Raw genomic sequence first — 19,943 nt, forward strand, 5'->3', positions numbered from 1 at the left:
TCAATATTTTTTTACACTCTGCAGCAGCATGACAGATGTATAAAAGGGTTTTTTCTACAAAGTGCTTATCTTTCATCTTTATGGGTTGGCTGGGTTTGCAGAATCTTTCATTTCAGATGCTGATAAAGACAGATACCATTAACAAGTTGAGTTGGGAAGCAATTTTAGGAGGGTTATAATTATTTTTGAGAAAATGAGATAAAAATTAATGGAATTAATACAACATTATTGTTTTCATGGACAAGACAACTCATCGTCAAGATGAATGTGCTCAGTTGACAATTCACCCAGTGGAAAAAAGGAAAAAACTTGCGCAAGAAAAGGATATGTGTTTGCTCATCATCAGGAAAAATAGGGTTTCTTAGAACATATATTAATCTTCGGCGACAAAGTCAACCAGATTTATAAAGTGACTGCATGGCAACGGTAACATACTTGCTAAGCAAAATGAGATGTGGAAAGCTCTTTATATATTCGTTTGACTCTTAAGTAGATCTGACAAGAAGGTTCTGCAGACTGCAACAGGGAGCTTAAATATCTAGCTGGAAAATATAGACAGAAGCAAAGTCATAATTCTTAAGATGGCATGAGTCATGATGAGGCACCTACATTTCCTTGTTCCAACAGTACTAATATTCCTCTAGTTATGTTCCCAATATTAATTCTTATGGGAGGGTATTTAACTTGTCAATTAATCTTGAGGGTACAGACAGATGTATTTCCTTAATCTGTGCAATTGATTAACAATTGGGTTTGGCTCCAGAGTATATGCCATAAGGTTGAATATTACAATACGAGCTATTTAGCCTATCAACATAACCAAGCTCATAATTTAGTGGTACTTTTCTTCTTAATATTGAAAGAGATTTTAAGTTCAAATTCCCTTTCCCGTAAAACCTTAAAGCTAAAACATGATAGAAAGCTTTCAATTTTGGATGGCTACAGTTTAGGTTTGGCAGTTGACGGCATGATATGAGAGAGACCAGAAGTCAATTAACAATTGGTATCATGAGAGACACCAAGTGGCTAATTGTTTGGTCTGCTAAACTTTACAGAACTAAAAGTTGAGAGAGGGAGGGTTTTTTACGCATCCTGATTAGATGGTGACTTTTATAAAAATTTTAGGAATTTTCTTATTGAGAGGAGCGATAGCGTACTAAATTCAGACACACTACACAAATGCTATGACTCAAACCTAGAATCTTGTCCAAGGAAATAAAATACTTCAAACCACTACACTAGTGGGTCCTTTACAGTGAGACCAAACTCATACCTTTCCACTAGTGCTCAATTTCTAGGCCTTCTTTTGGACTACATTGTGAAAATTTCAGATAATTTAGTTCTTGGGCTTCCTCCCTTTAATTAGGTCAACTACTATGGCCTTTCAAAATTGATCCCACGGAACTGATGAAGGCCCAACCAATATGGTGCAGCTTTTCTTAGTCAGACCAAAATAGGGTGCACAAAAAACCAACATGACACCTTAATTAAACCATTGCCAATGCCCAACCACTATTTTGTTCAATGAAGGACAAATTAGACCAACAGATCATAATCTTGACTTGATTATGGACTCATTAGTATCAGATTAGTAAAGAATCAAGTAAATCAGCTTTTGGCTAAAGATCGCAACTGCAAACTTCACTTTCTTTAGCAAATGATTGGCTCTGATTTTCAACCCTAACATGGACATCAATCATTGCACATGCCTGTAATATTCCTCTAATCATATAACAATTCCTCCATCTCATTTTAATAAACTCAAGAGAGCAAGAGAGCAGCTTACAATCACAGAGGTGGTTATGTATGTGGTGGTAGCCATGTGTTAAAAGGCAGATATACAAGGCATTATATCAATGTATCTGTCTCTCTTTCTCAATGCAGAGTATATTGAGCTAAAATATGAAGGTAGCCATGTGTCATAGGGAATCTTAATGTTACAATGTAAGTAATACCAGTCTCTTTCTGTTACTATTATGTGTTTGAATGAACATTAAAACCAGAATCTTCATACATTGCCTCCATTTAGCCCCCACTAGCTCTTCCTCTTTATATATCTGTAGCACTCAACAACACCAGAAGTCCTACAATCTCACCTCCTTTCTGCTTCTCCTATCTTCTTGGTCCTCAGTGCAGCAGATGGGTTTCCAGGACATTGTTGGGGGAAGGTTGGGATGTCAATATGAGAAGCTAACCAAAAGGAATGAAAAGGTGGGAAGGCCTGGAAGGCATTGGGTGAAGAAAATTAATGGAAGACTGAAGGGTCTGCGGTTATCGCGCTCCCGGAAGCTTACTTTGAAGATTTTTTCTTCAGTTGTATGGCCAAGCAGGTTTGCAAGGATATGCGGTGACATTGTGAACAGAATGAAAGCTGATGGAGCATATCCCAGTATTATCTTCTCCACTCAATGGGGGCTTCCAGTTCTGTCTCATTCATCTGTCAGGGCCTGCAGCATCAAATGCACCCCCAATATTGTACCAATTAGGAACTGTATCAAATAGCATGATACTTTGATTGTTATTGTACATTTCTCTGTCTCAAATCATATAATTGCTTTTCTTATTTGCTTTCACTCGGAACTAGTTTTTATGGTCTAGTAGACAGAATTTACAGTTCATGAAGCAAATGGAGCATATTGCATAGTTGTCCTACAAATGACTCCATTAGATTTCTCATAATTTATCCATTCACCATTTAATATAAGGGAAGCAGATATGGAGGAATTTTTATATACTTGGTGGACTAGACATGGTAATTCTAATTGATCAATTACTGTGAAGGAATTAGTTAAGATTTGCTACAGCTGAGATGATTATTTTCCGGCATAGAGAATCGAAGATAATTCATATGGCCGACCATAAGGTTGGGGTAAAGGCAAGGATGATGGTGATGATAATGATATTCATGCCAACACATATTTTCATAAGAATTACACAATTTTTTTAAAAATAGAAAGAAAAAAAGGGGTACCAATATGACAATTACATGTAAAGGAAAGGTGGAATTTGATTATGACAGGAACAGACTATACACAATGTTAAAGAAGTTGAACAAAAGCAAGGCAACCAATTGGCCGGGCCCCTTAGATGATCCCTTCCTTGTAGTTATTACAAGCAGACGTTTAGGTGGTTTTCCTGATGGAGATAGCCTAATGCACAATAAAATCAGCATTTCCCTACTAAAGCGACCTTTTAGATGCAAAGCCAGTCATGAATAGAAAATAAGAGTCTTTGAGGCTGAAGTTTGGCATGAGAAAGTGCCTTGTAATGTCCTTTGATCCCATCTTCTGTCCCTTCTTCGCCAAACGCCGTAGTCTTGGTGGCGGTGTAAGGCTTTCCTCACACGTCTCTGGCTCCTCCTTGATAGTTGCTAGCTTACTCTTGAGTATTTCCTCTATGTCTTTCCAGGAGTCAGTCCGGAAATTCTTTCTGCTCATGCAAGGCACCACCCGCAACATTTTTCGGTATGCCCTCCTCATCTGCTTTCAAGTTGAGTTCTTCTCGGACAAACTAGGTTTTTAGCAGAAAGTGGTCATGATCACACTAGTAATGCTCTTCTCCTTGCCTATATATAAAGGGAGAGAGATAGGATGTGAGAAGAGGGAGGGTTGAGGAAAGTGGGTTAGGGTTGTATTAGTTGGCTAGAAAATGGAAAGAGGAGGGACCAAAAGCCACAACCCTTGCTCCTTTACAGCGATGGTTCAATCATAATGATCAGCTTTTGTTCGTTAACCTTTATAAGACCAACCAAACCTTTATTCTATTGAACACATCATGAAATCCGTTTTCTAGTTTTGAAGTTGTATGCATATCTTGAACAAGGAAAGACATGTCTGCTACAAATTTCATGGATGACACTCTGTTCCTGGAAAGCTAAAGCCTTATGTCTACAAAAGTCATCTGCAGAATTATGAAACTGAAACACAAAGAACCAAATAATAGTGATAAAGACTTGTGGAAAGCAAATCAGGGTGGTTGGGAACACATTGGTGATCAGCAAGTTCAAAACCATATCATTTGATCCCATTCCAAATTGTTTATTAGAAGAGATTTCAGAAACCACACAAAAAATTTATGCCAATCTTCCAGCCTGTTGATACATCATGTTATTGAGGACATACAAAATCAAACCACTGATTTAATTTGTCCAACTGTCATACCTTACCAAACCTTTACTTTGTACCAGAAAATCTTGCAACTTACTTACATGTGCCAAACTTGTCATTATTTCTGTTCTTCTTGCTTCTTTTTGAAGTCAAAACTTCGAGTTTGAAGTGAACTACTTCGGTAACGTGTGAATCTACTAGACCACCACTGCATATTCTCAATCTTGGTGTTCCATGGTCCCAAAAAGCTCCTACTCTCTCATCTCATGGTTTGTGGTGCCAGTCTCCTAATGGCTCTGCTAAGAACATGTAATCATTAATTTACCAAGAAACGTGGAAGAATTCGATATTGATTGATGCGAAATTCATAATAAACAGCACCTAATTGTTATTTGACAAATTTTGGCAAACTAATTAATAAAATCTTAGCATGAGAAATGTTCACATGAAGCATCAAACAATTAAGAAGATCAGAATCGTGCGTTCCTGCTTGTATCAGAGGATAAAAGGACACGTGGAAGATTGTCATTTTCTTAATTAATCAGCTAGTCACCAAGTCTAAACCTAACAACAGGACCAGGCCATTTAAACCATCAAAAAACCACCACGTGTCCTCTGATCTCTATGATTAAGTGGTCAATTTAGAATCATACAGGGAAGTTTTAATTTGTTTTCTATTTCTCATGTGGAAAGGTTTAAAATTTAAATTCGGTCTACAGTTTCGTGGGTCGGAAATTTATAACCCAACGGTGTTTGCAACTCCTTGAGCCTCCTACAACTTTGGCGGAGAAATCGAGCTCCCCCTCATCTGAAATCTCTAATTTCTGTCCCTTTTTCAGGGAAAAACGATTCAAGTCGAATTCTCATCTGGGTCACCTCCATTTCCTCTTTTAGTCCAACCTTTTTTTTTTTTTATCAAGTTCATAACTTTAATGATCCATATATTATTGGTCCTTTTTGGAGTTTGCTTTTAGCGGTAAAAATAGTGAGATTGATTATATAAAATTGATGTCTTTGGTTGATAAGGAGATAGCAAGCGTTGGTGGCAGTGGTGGAGGCTCTGTGGGCGATGATGGTGACGATGATGATGAAGAAGAAGGTGGTGGGTCCCCTGGTAGATGCAAATGCGGTGATGGGCATACAAAGAAGCAGAGAGGGTTTAGGGGTAGTGGGTTGTCAAGAAATTTTGGAAAGGCCAAGCAGGTGGTCCTGCATCCCTTCACAAGATCCAAGAAGCAATTACCCAGAAAAAACAAGACGAGGGCTTCTTCTGCACCTTCTTGTTCTGTGTCTTTTTGTTCTTTTTCTTCAGGTAAGAGGTTTGGAGCTGGTGTTAATGGCGGTGGCAATAAAGGTTGTTACTTTTGTTTCACGCAACCCTCTACTCCGGGTTCACCAATTGGGTCTCAGACCAGCGACCCAGAGCACCCGAATTTCACTTTTGGGATGTTGAGTGCTTTTATGGAGAAGAATGATTTCTTTTCTAAAGAGTGCAATCCCCACTTGGATATTGTTGTCTCCCCAAATACTACCGATTGAAGGATATTTTATCTTCCTACACTATTTTGTTGTTGTTGTTGTGTGGAAGTGATTGTTGAGAATTTTGTCAAAATGAATTGAAGAGGTTGTGGAAGTTTCATACTGATGACAAGGCCGATTGGATTTTTTTTTTTTTAATTTAAAAGCCTTGTTGTTCTCTCTTTCATGATAGTAGGTGTACCTTATGGATGGATTATAGATGGTTTTGGGGCATTTTGACAGTTTGATATGTGGTGTGAGAATGTGATAATAGATGTTCAGTGCATATTAGTTTCAAGAATATATGCTAGGGCGGCTCTTAGACAGCAGATGCAGAAACCAGGCTTGATTTGGTTTCAAGAATTTATTCTTCTTGTTTTGCTTGGTACACAAATGCCTATCACATCTTGGGGAATTTGGGGAAACCGCATGCGTCCCACATTGTTTCCTGAAGAAATTGAAGCTTTTATTTGATGTTTGAATTCTTTCAGTTTGTAAATTCATTCATGCCTTTTGTTTTATGTGCTACTGTTTTCTGATATTGGGTAGACTCTAAAATTTGTAACTTTCTCAATCCAATGAATGATGAGCCCAGGCGTGCCTCATTGATAGGCTTCTTAGAAAAGATATTGCCGTCGTCCTAATTAAGCATCTGCGGTATGTCTTTTTCTACCTTTATTCTGTTTTGAGTGAGCTTTGGTCATCTGAGTGGACTTCATGGATTCGGTTTGAGAATCTCTTTTATGGTGCAATGTTGAGGTGGTCAGCCAGATGTTTAGGAATGTCATGCGTTCATTTTGAATAAGCTTCTCCAAATGCCTAAATTGTTTTTCAGCCTAAAATTGAATCAGGCAGCACAGTCTCTGCTTTTGCCCCTTGATCAACTTCTAGGTCATCGATTCTGTATTGAAAATTGTCAAAAAGATACATATTTTAACTAATCCTTAGATTGCAATGACAAAGATTTTCTCACAAAAGGATTTTGATTTCTAAAATCTTTGGAAGAGGACCATACAAAGTTTACAAATTTAGTTATATACCCAATCTTAGACATAGTCTTATAAAGAAACCCTATACCATTTAAAACTATAAACACATCCGAAAAAAAAACCTCAAAAATAGACAAACTGTAATTTTTTTCAATTTAATAGCTATTTTTTACCTTATTTGTATGTGTAAAAAACCTATATTGCCCTTGTACTATGGATTTAAGAAAAAAATCAAATCTGCCAAAAAACCAAATCAGATTCATTTCTTCCTTTCTCGCTGGTGCTTTCTTGGAGTTGGAGCAAGAGGAGCTTCTGTTGAAGCTCAGTCTCAAGTCCAACTATATTTTTCATTCATGATCTACAATTTTCAATATTTCACCTTTGATTTCTTGTTCTAAAATTGTGCTTTTATTCTTTTTTTTCTTCTTTTTCGGGATTGTTCGAAACCTTGAACGAACCTCGATCACATGCTCCTAGCTCTACTCCTCTTTCGCCACGTCGTCATCGTTATCGTCGTCGTCGTTTGATTTGGACTTGAATTTTTTATCTTTTGCTTGAATTTTGTGTTTTAATTCGGATTTTAGTTGATTTCTGGAATGTATTTTAAGTTTTGATGATCGATTTATCTTTTATTACTATTTCAGTTATAGATCTCATTTTTGTTTAACAGTGTACTTCAATGACAGAGTATTAATAATGTACTTCTATGACATAATAGTATTAACAATCAGAGCTCGGCTTGTTTTTAATACTCTGCGAATTTTTTATATAATAAATTGTTTGGGTTAAAAAAAAAAAAAATCTAGGCTCGGCTTGTTTTGAGTTGTTCTAGTTTGTTCTTTCTTCATCATTTCTTTGGTAGACATGCATTAGAAATAGCAACATGACAATAAACTAGCAATGCTATTACCCTAGACTGGAACATTACAGGAGTAGACATGCATTAGAAATAGGATGTCATAGGAACTAGCAGTGTTATTACCCTACTAGAACATTACAGAGGTAGATATGCATTATAAATAAGATGTCATAGGAAACTGGTTGTGTTATTACCCTAGACTGAAACATTACAACCATTAATCAACATGACAGTAAAGGTGTGGAATATTACAGTCATTATCAACATGACATGTTAATGAAGTTACGGTTTTTGAGATGTTTTGTTGGTAATGAATTGTTTGGGTTTTTTATTATTTATAAAATTGGGTTAGACTTGTTTTGGGTGCTTTTTAAGTTTTTTGTGTTGAGGTTCTTTTAAGTTGATCAGTGGTTGTCACGTAATTTATAGGAACCTCAACACTAATTTCTTATGTAGTAAATAGGTTTTATGTGTGTTTCTAAAGTGCATTTCATGTGAATTTTTTATTATTATATAATTTCAACCCCTATTTTGAGTATATTAGTGAAGCTCTCTAAAAAGTTGACCTTACTTAATCTCTCCAAGCATGTTGTAGTTTGGTTTTGAGTATTATAGCAGGATTAAGCCTTTTAATCAATTACAATTTACAGAACTAATTTTATTAGCAATGCTCCTTATTACTTCTTAGAGACACTAAGCTAATGCAATTCAATTTATCTGGTTTCCAAGATATTTTGGAGGATGCTGAAAGAACACAAGGTCAATTACTTTGAGCCTGTTTGTAAAGGCACACCCTTTTTGCAACAAAGACATTCTTTTTGCCCAATGGGATGTATGTGGATTTGAAATTAACCCCTTGGATGTTTTGTTGCCTAAATTTATACAAGCTAGACTGATGTCAGATATGTATTTGCTTTTCTGAAAGAAGCAGTTTAAAACTGTGAATTGTTTGATGCAATACTAGATTATCCTTGAGAGCTAAGACTAGTTGTGTTTTCTGGAAGTCAATTCGTAGTTCACAGGAATGAGTTGGTTCTAGTTAAATGACCAAGCAAAGCCAACAAATTTTTTCATAACAACGTCAAAATTCAATGGACATGCTTCTATTCTTATAGATAAACCACATATAAGTTCAGAATGTTGAGTACATGGTATCAAGAAACTACCTGTGTGATATGTATAAAATATAATATTTTCTATATTCCAATATACAGTCAAACAATATTGATAGAATATTTTCAGGTTGTATGTCATTCTCCAAAATGAGGTATTTATAATACAATGATGTAACCCTAGTAGGGTCAAACTATGGAAAAAGATAAAATCCTAATTACACAATATTTATACAAAATGAAAGAAATATAGTCATAATAAACTAGGAAATAAATCTCATAATTAAGTTAGAATCTCGCTAACACTCCCCCTCAAGTTGGAGCAAAGATGTCATGCATGCCCAACTTGTCAAGGGAGTTGAGAAAGACCGTAGTAGACACAGCTTTCGTAAGAACATCTGCCAATTAATACTCGGATGATATAAACGAAAAAGAAATAATTTCAGCATCCAACTTCTCTTTAACAAAATGTCGATCAACCTCCACGTGCTTTGTATAATCATATTGCACAGGGTTATGCGCAATTGCAATTGCAGCTTTATTATCACAATACAAATTCATGGGTTTTTGGGGTCCAAACCCAAGATCTCTCAACAATCTTCTCAACCATAGTAACTAGCACATACCTTGAGCTATCTCACGGTACTCATCCTCTGCACTAGACCTAGACACCACTTTTTTCTTTTTACTCCTCCAAGTAAAAAGATTATACTAACAAATGTGAAATACCCAGACGTAGAATGTCTATCAGTGATTGAACCAGCTCAATCAACATCCGTATACCCTTCCACATCTGTATGACCATACTTGCAAAACATTAACCCCTTACCAGGAGTTACTTTTAGATATCTCAAAATGCACATCACAACACCCATATAATCTTCACTAGAAGAATGCATAAACTGACTCACTACACTCACTGCATATGCAATATCAGGACGTGTATAAGCTAAATAAATCAATTTCTCCACAAGTCATTGATAACGCTCTTTATCTATAGAGACTTGATCATGATACACCCCAACTTATTATTTTGTTTATTAGGGTATCAATTAGTTTACAATCTAACATTCCAATCTCTACAAGTAAATTCAAAATATACTTTCTCTAAGACAGTAAGATACCATGTTTAGATATAGCAACTTTAATCCTAAGAAAGTACTTCAAATCACCCTATGATTTCATCTCAAACTCGGAAGCCAAATACTTCTGAAGATTTTGAATTTATGCCTGATCAACGCCAGTCATAATCATATCATCAACATAAATAATTAAAGCTGTCAATTTACATTTATGACGCTTTAGAAACAAAGTATGGTCTACGTTACTCTGCACATACCCAAATTTTTTCATAGGTGCTGCAAATCTCTCAAATCATGCTCTTGGAGATTGTTTTAATCCATATAAGGACTTCCGCAGCTTACACACAACACTCTCTTTAGAGGTTATAAGAATACCAAGAAGGAGACCCATGTAAATCTCCTCCCTTTATGATCCTTTAGAAATAAAGTATGGTATGAGTTACTCTGCACGTACCCAAATTTTTTCATATGTGCTGCAAATCTCTCAAACCATGCTCTTGGAGACTGTTTCAATCTATATAAGGACTTCCGCAATTTACACATAACACCCTCCTTAGAAGTTATAAGAATACCAAGAGGGAGATCCATGTAAATCTCCTCCTTGAGGTCACCATGTAAAAACACATTTTGGACATCGAATTGCAATAAGGGCCAGTCGCAGTTAGCAGCCAGGGACAATAGTACACGCACAATATTGAGCTTTGCCACTTGAGCAAAAATCTCCAAATAATCCACTTCATAGGTATGAGCATAACCTTTTGCTACCAGTCTAGCCTTGTAACGGTCAATGAAACCATCAGCCTTATGCTTCAAAGTAAACACCCATCTGCATCTAACAGCTTTCTTCCCTCGTGACAAAGGAATTAAATCCCATGTTTTATTTTTGTTCAAGGCATCCATTTCAACATTCATGGCATCCGTCCATTTGGGGTTAGATAAAGCATCCTACAGCTTAATTAGCACACATACACTAGATTATTGACACAAATATGATGCGTATAGACAAATGATGAGTTGACACATAGTGGCTAATGGGATATTTAGATTTGGCATGTATATCATGAGAATATTGTACTTTAGGTGTCCCACGAGTGGTTCGTGGGGGTAACTAATAAGTTGATACAGGTAGATCATTAGAAATTATCTCACTTGATTCACTATCACGAGTAGATTGTGGCACTGACAGGGCAGAGGGGGTATTGTATCGACCTCATCCATACAAGAATCACTGTCACTATTTTCATATACAGGCGACTGGTCACTTACTTCAATGTGACCGATTGTTTCAACACCGAGAGCACCTGCTTCATCTCCATATATAGGCAATCGGTCAAGTTCCAAAGGGCGACCGGTCGTTTCTTCACAAAAACCACATGTTTCATCTTTAGATATGGGTGACTAGTCGCTTGCTTTAATGCAACCAGTCGTTTCCTTCTCGAGATCAGTATCTTCAAAAACATTATTCTCCAATTCAAGTCCAAGATTCTCTAATCCAAGAGTCTCCAATTCACTCCCTATCTCCCCCTGAATTGAAGAGGAGGGAGAAACATAATATGACACTTCTTTATGGAAAGTCACATCCAAAATAATATGCACCTTCTGGGTAGGTGGATGATAGCACTTATAACCATTCTAAGTAAAAGAGTAACCAATAAAGACACATCGCAGAGCACAAGGATCAAGTTTACTCCATTGATTAGAGTAGACATGAACATAGGCAACACACCCAAAAACTTTAGGGGGTAACTTGGAGACGGAGACAGGGGAAACATGGTTACCAAACACAGCATGTCTTTGAATCTTGAAATCAAGAGCCCGGCTTGGAGTACGATTAATTAAATAGGCAGTAGACAGAACAGCATGACCCCAAAGATGATAGGGAACATACATATCCAATATGAGTGAGCATGCAACTTCAAACAATTGTCGGTTCTTTATTTCAAATACACCATTTTGTTTAGGAGTAAAAAGGATTGTCGTTTGGTGAATAATACCTTGAGTATGGAAAAAAGACTCCAAAGTATTATTCACATATTCGCCTCCATTATTAGTCCGAAATACTTTGACCCGAGCATGAAACTGAGTATACAGCATTGTACAAAACTCTGGAAGAATGGAAGCAACATCATGTTTATTTTTCAGCAAGAAAACCCAAGTGAATCTGGTACAATCATCAATAAATGTGATGAACTAACGAAATCTGTTTGAAGTAACACGAGCTGGACCCCACACATTAGAATGCACTAAATCAAAAGGTTTTACAACTTTACTGTCACTCAAAGGAAACACAATGCAATGACTTTTAGCCAAAATACATGTCTCACACTTAAAATTGGACTCATCACAAGAGCGGAATAAAGATGGAAATAAACGCTTAAGGTAGCCAAATGATGAGTGTCCCAAGCGACGATGCCATAACGAAATTTGTTGTTTGTCTTTAACACTACAACTTTGAACAGTATTAACGACACGATCAGGAACTAGGCAGAAGGCAATGTCAAATAATATAACCCCCTATCCATTTACCATGTCCAATCGTCTCGTGAGTATTGACATCCTGAAAAATGCAATGTGTATGATAGAAAGTAGCATAAGTATTAAGTGTATCAAGTAATTGACCAATAGATAACAAGTTATAATGGATATTGGGAACTAATAACATACGAGACAATAACATAGTAGGAGTGAGAGAGATTGTGCCCTCACTAGTAATTGGAGAGAGCAAGCCATTAGCACTAATTATGTATGGGTCACGGGTGTTACTAGATAACTCATCAAAAAATTTAGCATCATAAGTCATATGATCAGAAGCACCAGTGTCAATTATCCAAGTATTGAAGCTAGTACCTGGAATAGAGTCAGAAACACACAATTTTGTAGAAGAAGCATCAACAACATCAACAATAGAGTTATCACCCATAATTGCAGCAGAAACTTAACATATCACGGTAGAACAAAGGAACATAGCAGAGGCACAAATATGTCAGATGCACGAACACGATAGAGTACACAGCTGAACACAGCAAAAGCACAAATACGGTAGATGCACGAAGACAGGAATAACACGAACACAGTAAAGGCACGGACACTATAGCATAACACACAAACCCAGGAAGGCACACACGGCACAGGTAAAAAAATGTATATATATATATATATATATAGGGCTAGAACACAGTGGACACAACACACAGGTCACCAGAAAACCAGGCTCTGATACCAAGTCAAACAATATAGGTAGAATATTTTCAGGTTGTATTTCATTCTCTAAAAAGATATATTTATAATACAAGGATGTAACCCTAGTATGGTCAAACTAGGAAAAAAGATAAAATCCTAATTACACAATATTTTTACAAAAAAAATGAAATATAATCATAATAAACTAGGAAATAAATCTCCTAATTAAGTTAGAATCTCGCTAACATATACTACATGATCATGCGACCTGCACAAAATGGATGAATGATGTATAACTTGCTCTCTTCCAAGACATGATGGTGACGGGAAGAAAAATTGCTCACGTCCAAGTATTTCGCTTTCATTTGTTGATCACATTTTCCGAAGATTGGTACAAATGGTTTTCACATCCTTGCACTCTCATTTTCAACAAAAATGTACAACCAACAGATAATTCTCCACCGTCAAAAAATAAGAGGGGAACAACGACAAATGTTATCATGTTCAAATGTCTATCCTGAAATGCTCATTGCTATAAGATGCTTAAGAATATGGAGTGCAAAAAAGGGAAAAGGTTTTCCTTTTTCTTTTTTTTTTTATGGCCGGTGAAAAGGTTCATGCTGAAAAGTGAAACTGTATCTTGGAGACTTTATGTCATCAAATAATATCTCTGAGACTTTTAACAAAGATGGGCCTCAGTGTGATCAAAATCCATTTCCGATTTGGACCTAACCCATTAATATTTCACACACACATTCTGCAAAGCTCCACACTTAATTTACGGGACCAACTTAACTGCCTACGAATAATGTCCCCAACTTGATTACCTACAAGCCGAGTAACCCCACCCATCAAACGTGACCATAAGGATAAGGAAGAAGGCAAACAGATGGACCCTACACACCAACTGCGTCCACGCATGGGCCAAATCTAGTGGTTTGCGTCGAATGCCGGTTGCTAGGAGAGATGACCCTCGTGCAGAGGGACTGACCAACGCACAACTGAGCTGAGAGTGAAACCAACAATGCAACATGGCATACGTATTCTCACACTACAGAAGACTGTATCTGATATATAATAATACACTGATACACAGCAAACAGGATTGGGTTCTGCACGTGACCCCCATAAGTCCCCTTAGCCTTTCTTTTGTTGTTATTCGAGTTAAAAAAAGGCCATGCCTTTTTATTTTGTTTTCTTATCCCGACTCTCTCTCTCTCTTTCTCTCTCTCCTCCACCACTCTGCTGTGACCCAGCCTAATTTCTTATTAGTTTATTCATCACAGTGAAATAATATCATCATGCTTAACCACGCCATTGATATATTCTATATAACCTGGCCAATGGGTTGGTTTCTCTTTCCAATTTTCAGTTGGGAACCGCCTGATTTTCTGAATGGGAAACTTGTTTGGGTCAGCAAGAATATTAAAATGAGATGATATCTATTTATGGGTTGTCATCAACCACCTCTGTTTACCCTTTTGGAAAGGAAACCATATACTAAACCATTCCCTCCCGTTCCTATAGAACTTGCTAGCTTTCCAGCTACAGCTCTCTCTTGGATCCATTTCTTGGGCAACGGTTTGTGTATCAGAGTGGACCCATTTGAGGATTTTGCTTTCTAAAATAGTACATCTTTTGAATTTTATTATATTAAAGGCGACTCCTTTAACTGTTAAGTGCTGCTACTGGCTACTGGGTTTGGTGTCCGGAGACAGAGGAGGCTGTGATCGAGATTAGTGGGATTGAAGTTTGAGACTTCAGAGGATATTATCTTAACATTTTCTACCAATCCCAAGTTTTTCTCTGTCAATTTGGTTTTCTGTATAAGTTGGGTCACTTGACTCAGTTTGCAGCTGAGACTAACTGAATTCAGCAGACTGCAGCTAAAAAGGTTAGGCTGTTTTCATTCCTTTGCTTGCCTATCTTTATTTCTGTTTAATAGCAGCTATGTGGTTCTGATTATTTATAGGAAGTTGGTGTTTTTCCTTTTTGATGCTATAACTGTTGTTTACTCATAATCTGTATAAATTTAATTTGGCTTCTTTGATTACTAGTTGTTTTGACCTTTTCTCATTTGGGTTTCCATTAATGAACTAATTGGTTCTTAATTTTTTGTTCAAGAGACCAAAGCGACGTGGACTTAAGTAATTGTTCGCTTTCAGTAAGGTTTCTGTTAGTATTGTTTCATTTGTTTGTGTCAGTTGTGGCAAATGGGACAAAGACCTTTGTTTTCTAATGTTTTGGGAAGAAAGAGGTTTGTGTATCGAGTCGCATAATAAAAGGCTGTTCAAAAGTAGATGTAGTCTTGTAAGTATGTTAGCCTGATTCTTACTTTTAGTATTACAATGATCCTCATGGTGATGGCTGTGATGAAGATTAAATCAATCATAAGTAGATTCAGCTTAACTATTTTATGGAATCAATACTAGCAGTATCTTTAAAAGGGGTTCATATTGTTATGCCTCTTATATCTTTCCAAGTAATTGTGCTTTTCCGTTCTCAGTTTATGTGAGAATGTCTTCTTCAAGACCCAGCGACTCATCCACCAATTCAGGGCGGTCTAGACACAGTGCTAGAATTATTGCTCAGACAACTGTTGATGCCAAGCTGCACGCAGATTTTGAGGAGTCAGGTAGTTCCTTTGACTACTCGAACTCGGTGCGCGTTAGTGGTTCAGTTGGAGGGGATCAACAACCTAGGTCAGACAAAGTGACCACTGCTTATCTCCATCACATACAGAAAGGCAAGCTGATCCAGCCTTTCGGATGCTTGCTAGCCTTAGATGAGAAAACTTTCAAGGTCGTTGCATACAGTGAGAATGCCCCTGAAATGCTGACTATGGTCAGTCATGCAGTCCCAAGCGTTGGGGACTACCCTGTTCTTGGCGTAGGAACAGATATAAGAACAATTTTCACTGCCCCTAGTGCCTCTGCATTGCATAAGGCCCTTGGATTCGGAGAGGTTTCTCTCTTGAATCCCATCTTAGTCCATTGCAAGACCTCTGGCAAGCCTTTTTATGCAATAACCCATCGAGTAACGGGCAGTTTGATCATTGACTTCGAGCCGGTGAAACCTTATGAAGTCCCTATGACTGCTGCTGGGGCCCTGCAGTCATACAAGCTGGCAGCTAAAGCAATTGCCCGATTGCAGTCTTTGCCTAGTGGGAGCATGGAGAGGCTTTGTGATACAATGGTCCAAGAGGTTTTTGAACTGACCGGTTATGACAGGGTGATGGCCTATAAATTTCATGATGATGATCATGGGGAAGTGGTCTCTGAGATTACGAAGCCTGGCCTGGAGCCATATCTGGGTTTGCATTATCCATCCACTGACATACCTCAGGCTTCACGGTTCCTATTTATGAAGAATAAGGTCCGAATGATTGTTGACTGTTGTGCAAAACAGGTGAAGGTGCTTCAAGATGAGAAGCTTCCATTTGATCTCACATTGTGCGGTTCAACCCTAAGAGCCCCACATAGTTGCCATTTACAATATATGAAGAATATGGATTCTATTGCATCTCTTGTTATGGCAGTAGTGGTTAACGAGGGGGATGATGAGGTAGCCAGTCCTGATTCTGTTCAGCCTCAAAAAAGAAAGAGACTTTGGGGTTTGGTAGTATGTCATAATACAAGTCCAAGATTTGTTCCTTTCCCTCTCAGGTATGCCTGTGAGTTTCTAGCTCAAGTATTTGCCATCCATGTCAATAAGGAAATAGAGTTGGAAGATCAGATGGTTGAGAAGAACATCCTGCGCACCCAAACGCTGTTGTGTGATATGTTGTTACGAGATGCACCCTTGGGTATTGTGTCACAGAGCCCTAATATTATGGATCTAGTGAAATGTGATGGAGCTGCCCTATTATACAAGAGCAAGATATGGAGACTTGGCATAACTCCAAGTGACTTCCAGCTTCATGACATAGCCTCGTGGCTCGCTGAGTACCATATGGATTCCACAGGTTTGAGCACGGATAGTTTGTATGACGCAGGGTTCCCAGGGGCTCTTGCTCTTGGTGATGTAGTATGTGGAATGGCAGCTGTGAGGATAACTTCCAAGGACATGCTCTTCTGGTTTCGATCCCACACTGCGGCAGAAATTCGATGGGGTGGTGCAAAACATGAATCTGGTGAGAAGGATGATGGTTGGAGAATGCACCCTAGATCATCATTCAAGGCTTTCCTTGAAGTTGTCAAGTCAAGGAGCTTACCTTGGAAGGACTTTGAAATGGATGCAATTCATTCTTTGCAGCTTATTCTGAGGAATGCATTCAAAGATGTTGAAACTGTGGGTGTAAACCCCAATGCAATCCATGTAAAGCTTAGTGACCTAAAAATTGAAGGCATGCAAGAACTGGAAGCAGTGACAAGCGAGATGGTCCGTTTGATTGAAACAGCCACAGTTCCAATTTTGGCGGTTGATGTTGATGGGCTGGTTAATGGGTGGAATACAAAAATTTCTGAGTTAACTGGTCTTCCTGTTGATGAAGCAATTGGAAAGCATTTGCTCTCGCTCGTGGAAGATTCTTCAACTAAAATGGTGAAAAGGATGTTGGACTTGGCGTTGCATGGTATGTCATAACCCTATTTGACACCTTAGGCATTTTTAGATTGTCAAATATTACTAGCACGTATGCATGTTTGGATTCTTATGTGAGTTTATCTTTTTTTTTTCAATTGCAGTCTTCTATTTGTATTAAGTTCATCCTTTTCCTTTTCTTTTGATCAGGCAAAGAGGAACAAAACATCCAATTTGAGATAAAAACACATGGTTCTAGGAGTGACCTTGGTCCCATCAGCTTAGTTGTGAATGCTTGTGCCAGCAGAGACATTCGTGAAAATGTTGTGGGGGTTTGTTTTGTGGCCCAGGATATCACTGGTCAGAAGACGGTGATGGACAAGTTCACCCGGATTGAAGGTGATTACAAGGCAATTGTACAGAACCCAAACCCGTTGATCCCCCCAATATTTGGTACTGATGAATTTGGCTGGTGTTCTGAGTGGAATCCAGCGATGACGAAGTTAACTGGGTGGAAACGAGAGGAGGTAATAGATAAAATGCTGTTGGGGGAGGTTTTTGGGATCAACATGGCCTGTTGTCCTCTGAAGAGTCAAGAAGCTTTCGTAAATCTTGGTATTGTACTTAACCATGCCATGACAGGTCAGGTATCCGAAAAGGTTCCTTTTGGTTTCAGTGCTCGCAGTGGAAAGCACATAGAATGCCTGTTGTGTGTGAGCAAGAAATTGGACGGTGAGGGCTCAGTCACTGGGGTGTTTTGCTTCTTGCAGCTGGCTAGCCCAGAGCTGCAACAAGCACTCCATGTCCAGCGCTTGTCAGAACAAACTGCTGTGAAGAGATCGAAAGAATTGTCTTATATTAAAAGGCAGATCCGGAATCCTTTAGCTGGTATAATGTTTTCTCGGAAAATGATGGAGGGTACTGAGTTGGGAACAGAGCAAAAGCAGCTTCTGCATACTAGTGCCCAGTGCCAGCACCAGCTCAACAAAATACTAGATGACTCGGATCTTGATACCATCATTGACGGGTAAGATAAATTCCAGTCATTGACGAGATTTTTTTTTTCTATTTTAACCTCACATTAACACAACTACTTCATGATATTCTTGGTTGTCTTAATAATTCTCTGTTTTCTGATCCCTTGACAGCTACTTGGACCTGGAAATGGTGGAGTTCACTTTGCATGAAGTACTGCTTGCCTCTGTTAGTCAAGTCATGAGTAAGAGCAATGCCAAGAGTATCCGGATTGTCCATGACGCAGCAGAAGAGATCATGAATGAGACCTTGTATGGGGATAGTCTTAGGCTTCAACAAGTCTTGGCTGATTTCTTAGCCGTTTCAATTAATTTTATGCCAACCGGAGGCCAGCTTAATATTGCAGCCAATTTGACCAAAGATCAGTTAGGACAATCCGTTCATCTTGTGCATTTGGAGCTCAGGTAAAGCTTCACAACTAAATTACAACATTGATGTGTCTGAACTATGTCTTAACATGTATCTTGTACAAACAAACGGTTTTCTGATCTCTACTATTGATCTCATGTACAAGTGGGTTGCTTGTATTACAAGTTGAGCGATTAGTATGAAATGCTGAATAATATTTCTGGATCAGGATAACACATGCAGGTGGTGGGATTCCAGAAGGATTGCTGAACCAGATGTTTGGAAACGACATAGCCATATCTGAGGAGGGCATTGGCCTGCTCGTGAGCAGTAGACTGGTGAAGCTCATGAACGGAGACGTAAGGTATCTCAGGGAAGCGGGCAAGGCAACCTTCATCATATCCGTGGAACTTGCTGCTGCGCACAAGTTGAGCTCCTAATCTAAGACAATTTTCGACGGAAAATAACACAGATTCTCTCAAGTGTACAGCCTATATAAGGATTGATAGTTGAGGGTTTGCATCTTTGATATGCCTTATAATTTCAATTAACGTTCTTTTTTCTTTGGAACATTCGTTATCGCTTTAACTTGTAAATATGCACGTCTGTCTCAGTCTTGTTCTTTAAATGGTCTTACCTTGTGATGAATTTGCACAACTCTAGAGAAATATGTGAAGAAGATTAGAAAAAGGAATGGTAAAAAAGATTTTGCAACATTATATTGATGTTTAAAGCTGTCCGTGCTTCCATCGAAGTCATTCGCAGTGAAACCATGAATTTTTCGACAAGTGGACTAGCTATGTTAGCTTAAAATGTAATTTTTCTTTTTTCTACTTACAATTTTTATATTTCTTCTATAAAAAAAAATATTTATATGTTCAACAAAATAATATTTCCCTACATTTGTGTCGTAGGTTTTTTTTTTTTGAAAAGTTAGTTTTTGTTTTTTGTTTTTTTTGTTTTTTGCAATGACGAACGCAAAATGAATAATAGAGACAAACGACGAGGCTAATAGAGATTCATGCAATCTATACAATACAAATACATTATGATCCTTGAAGCTTACCTATATATATATGATAGAGCCCAACACAATACAAAATCTAAAGTTAGGTAAAACCACACAAAAAACACAGCAGCTCAACTGTGGCACACCAGGTGCACAATAGCCAGCACCAGCCATTTATTTTTCT

At 37.9% G+C, this 19,943-nt stretch overlaps 2 protein-coding genes across 3 annotated transcripts; both read left to right on the forward strand.

Annotated features, from left to right (window-relative positions):
- Window positions 1-4,768: 4,768 nt before the first annotated feature.
- Window positions 4,769-6,106, forward strand: LOC103344526 (ubiquitin carboxyl-terminal hydrolase-like protein). The gene has a single exon (XM_008248122.3). It carries the CDS (start codon window positions 5,115-5,117, stop codon window positions 5,643-5,645), a length of 531 nt encoding a protein of 176 aa, XP_008246344.2. The 5' UTR covers window positions 4,769-5,114; the 3' UTR covers window positions 5,646-6,106.
- Window positions 6,107-13,947: 7,841 nt separating this feature from the next.
- On the forward strand, window positions 13,948-19,398 carry PHYA (phytochrome A). 2 transcript variants are annotated; one of them, XM_008248121.3, is made up of 5 exons: window positions 14,163-14,740; window positions 15,353-17,419; window positions 17,578-18,394; window positions 18,516-18,806; window positions 18,980-19,398. In XM_008248121.3, exons 2-5 carry the CDS (start codon window positions 15,364-15,366, stop codon window positions 19,188-19,190), a joined length of 3,375 nt encoding a protein of 1,124 aa, XP_008246343.2. In that variant the 5' UTR covers window positions 14,163-14,740; window positions 15,353-15,363; the 3' UTR covers window positions 19,191-19,398. The 2 variants fall into 2 exon arrangements, with proteins under 2 accessions (XP_016652244.2, XP_008246343.2); XM_016796758.2 differs by having other exon boundaries at window positions 13,948-17,419.
- The last annotated feature ends 545 nt before the right edge of the window (window positions 19,399-19,943 follow it).

This window comes from Prunus mume, linkage group LG1 (genome assembly GCF_029339155.1).
Source record: "Prunus mume cultivar Tortuosa linkage group LG1, ASM2933915v1, whole genome shotgun sequence".
NCBI lineage: Eukaryota > Viridiplantae > Streptophyta > Magnoliopsida > Rosales > Rosaceae > Prunus > Prunus mume.

Excerpts from the sequence above, each read along its gene's own strand:
- LOC103344526 (XM_008248122.3), top strand. The coding sequence starts at position 5,115 with ATGTCTTTGGTTGATAAGGAGATAGCAAGCGTTGGTGGCAGTGGTGGA.
- PHYA (XM_016796758.2), top strand. The coding sequence starts at position 15,364 with ATGTCTTCTTCAAGACCCAGCGACTCATCCACCAATTCAGGGCGGTCT. Across the intron at positions 17,420-17,577 it reads GTTGGACTTGGCGTTGCATG|GCAAAGAGGAACAAAACATC; the intron begins GTATGTCATAAC and ends TCTTTTGATCAG. Across the intron at positions 18,395-18,515 it reads CTTGATACCATCATTGACGG|CTACTTGGACCTGGAAATGG; the intron begins GTAAGATAAATT and ends ATCCCTTGACAG.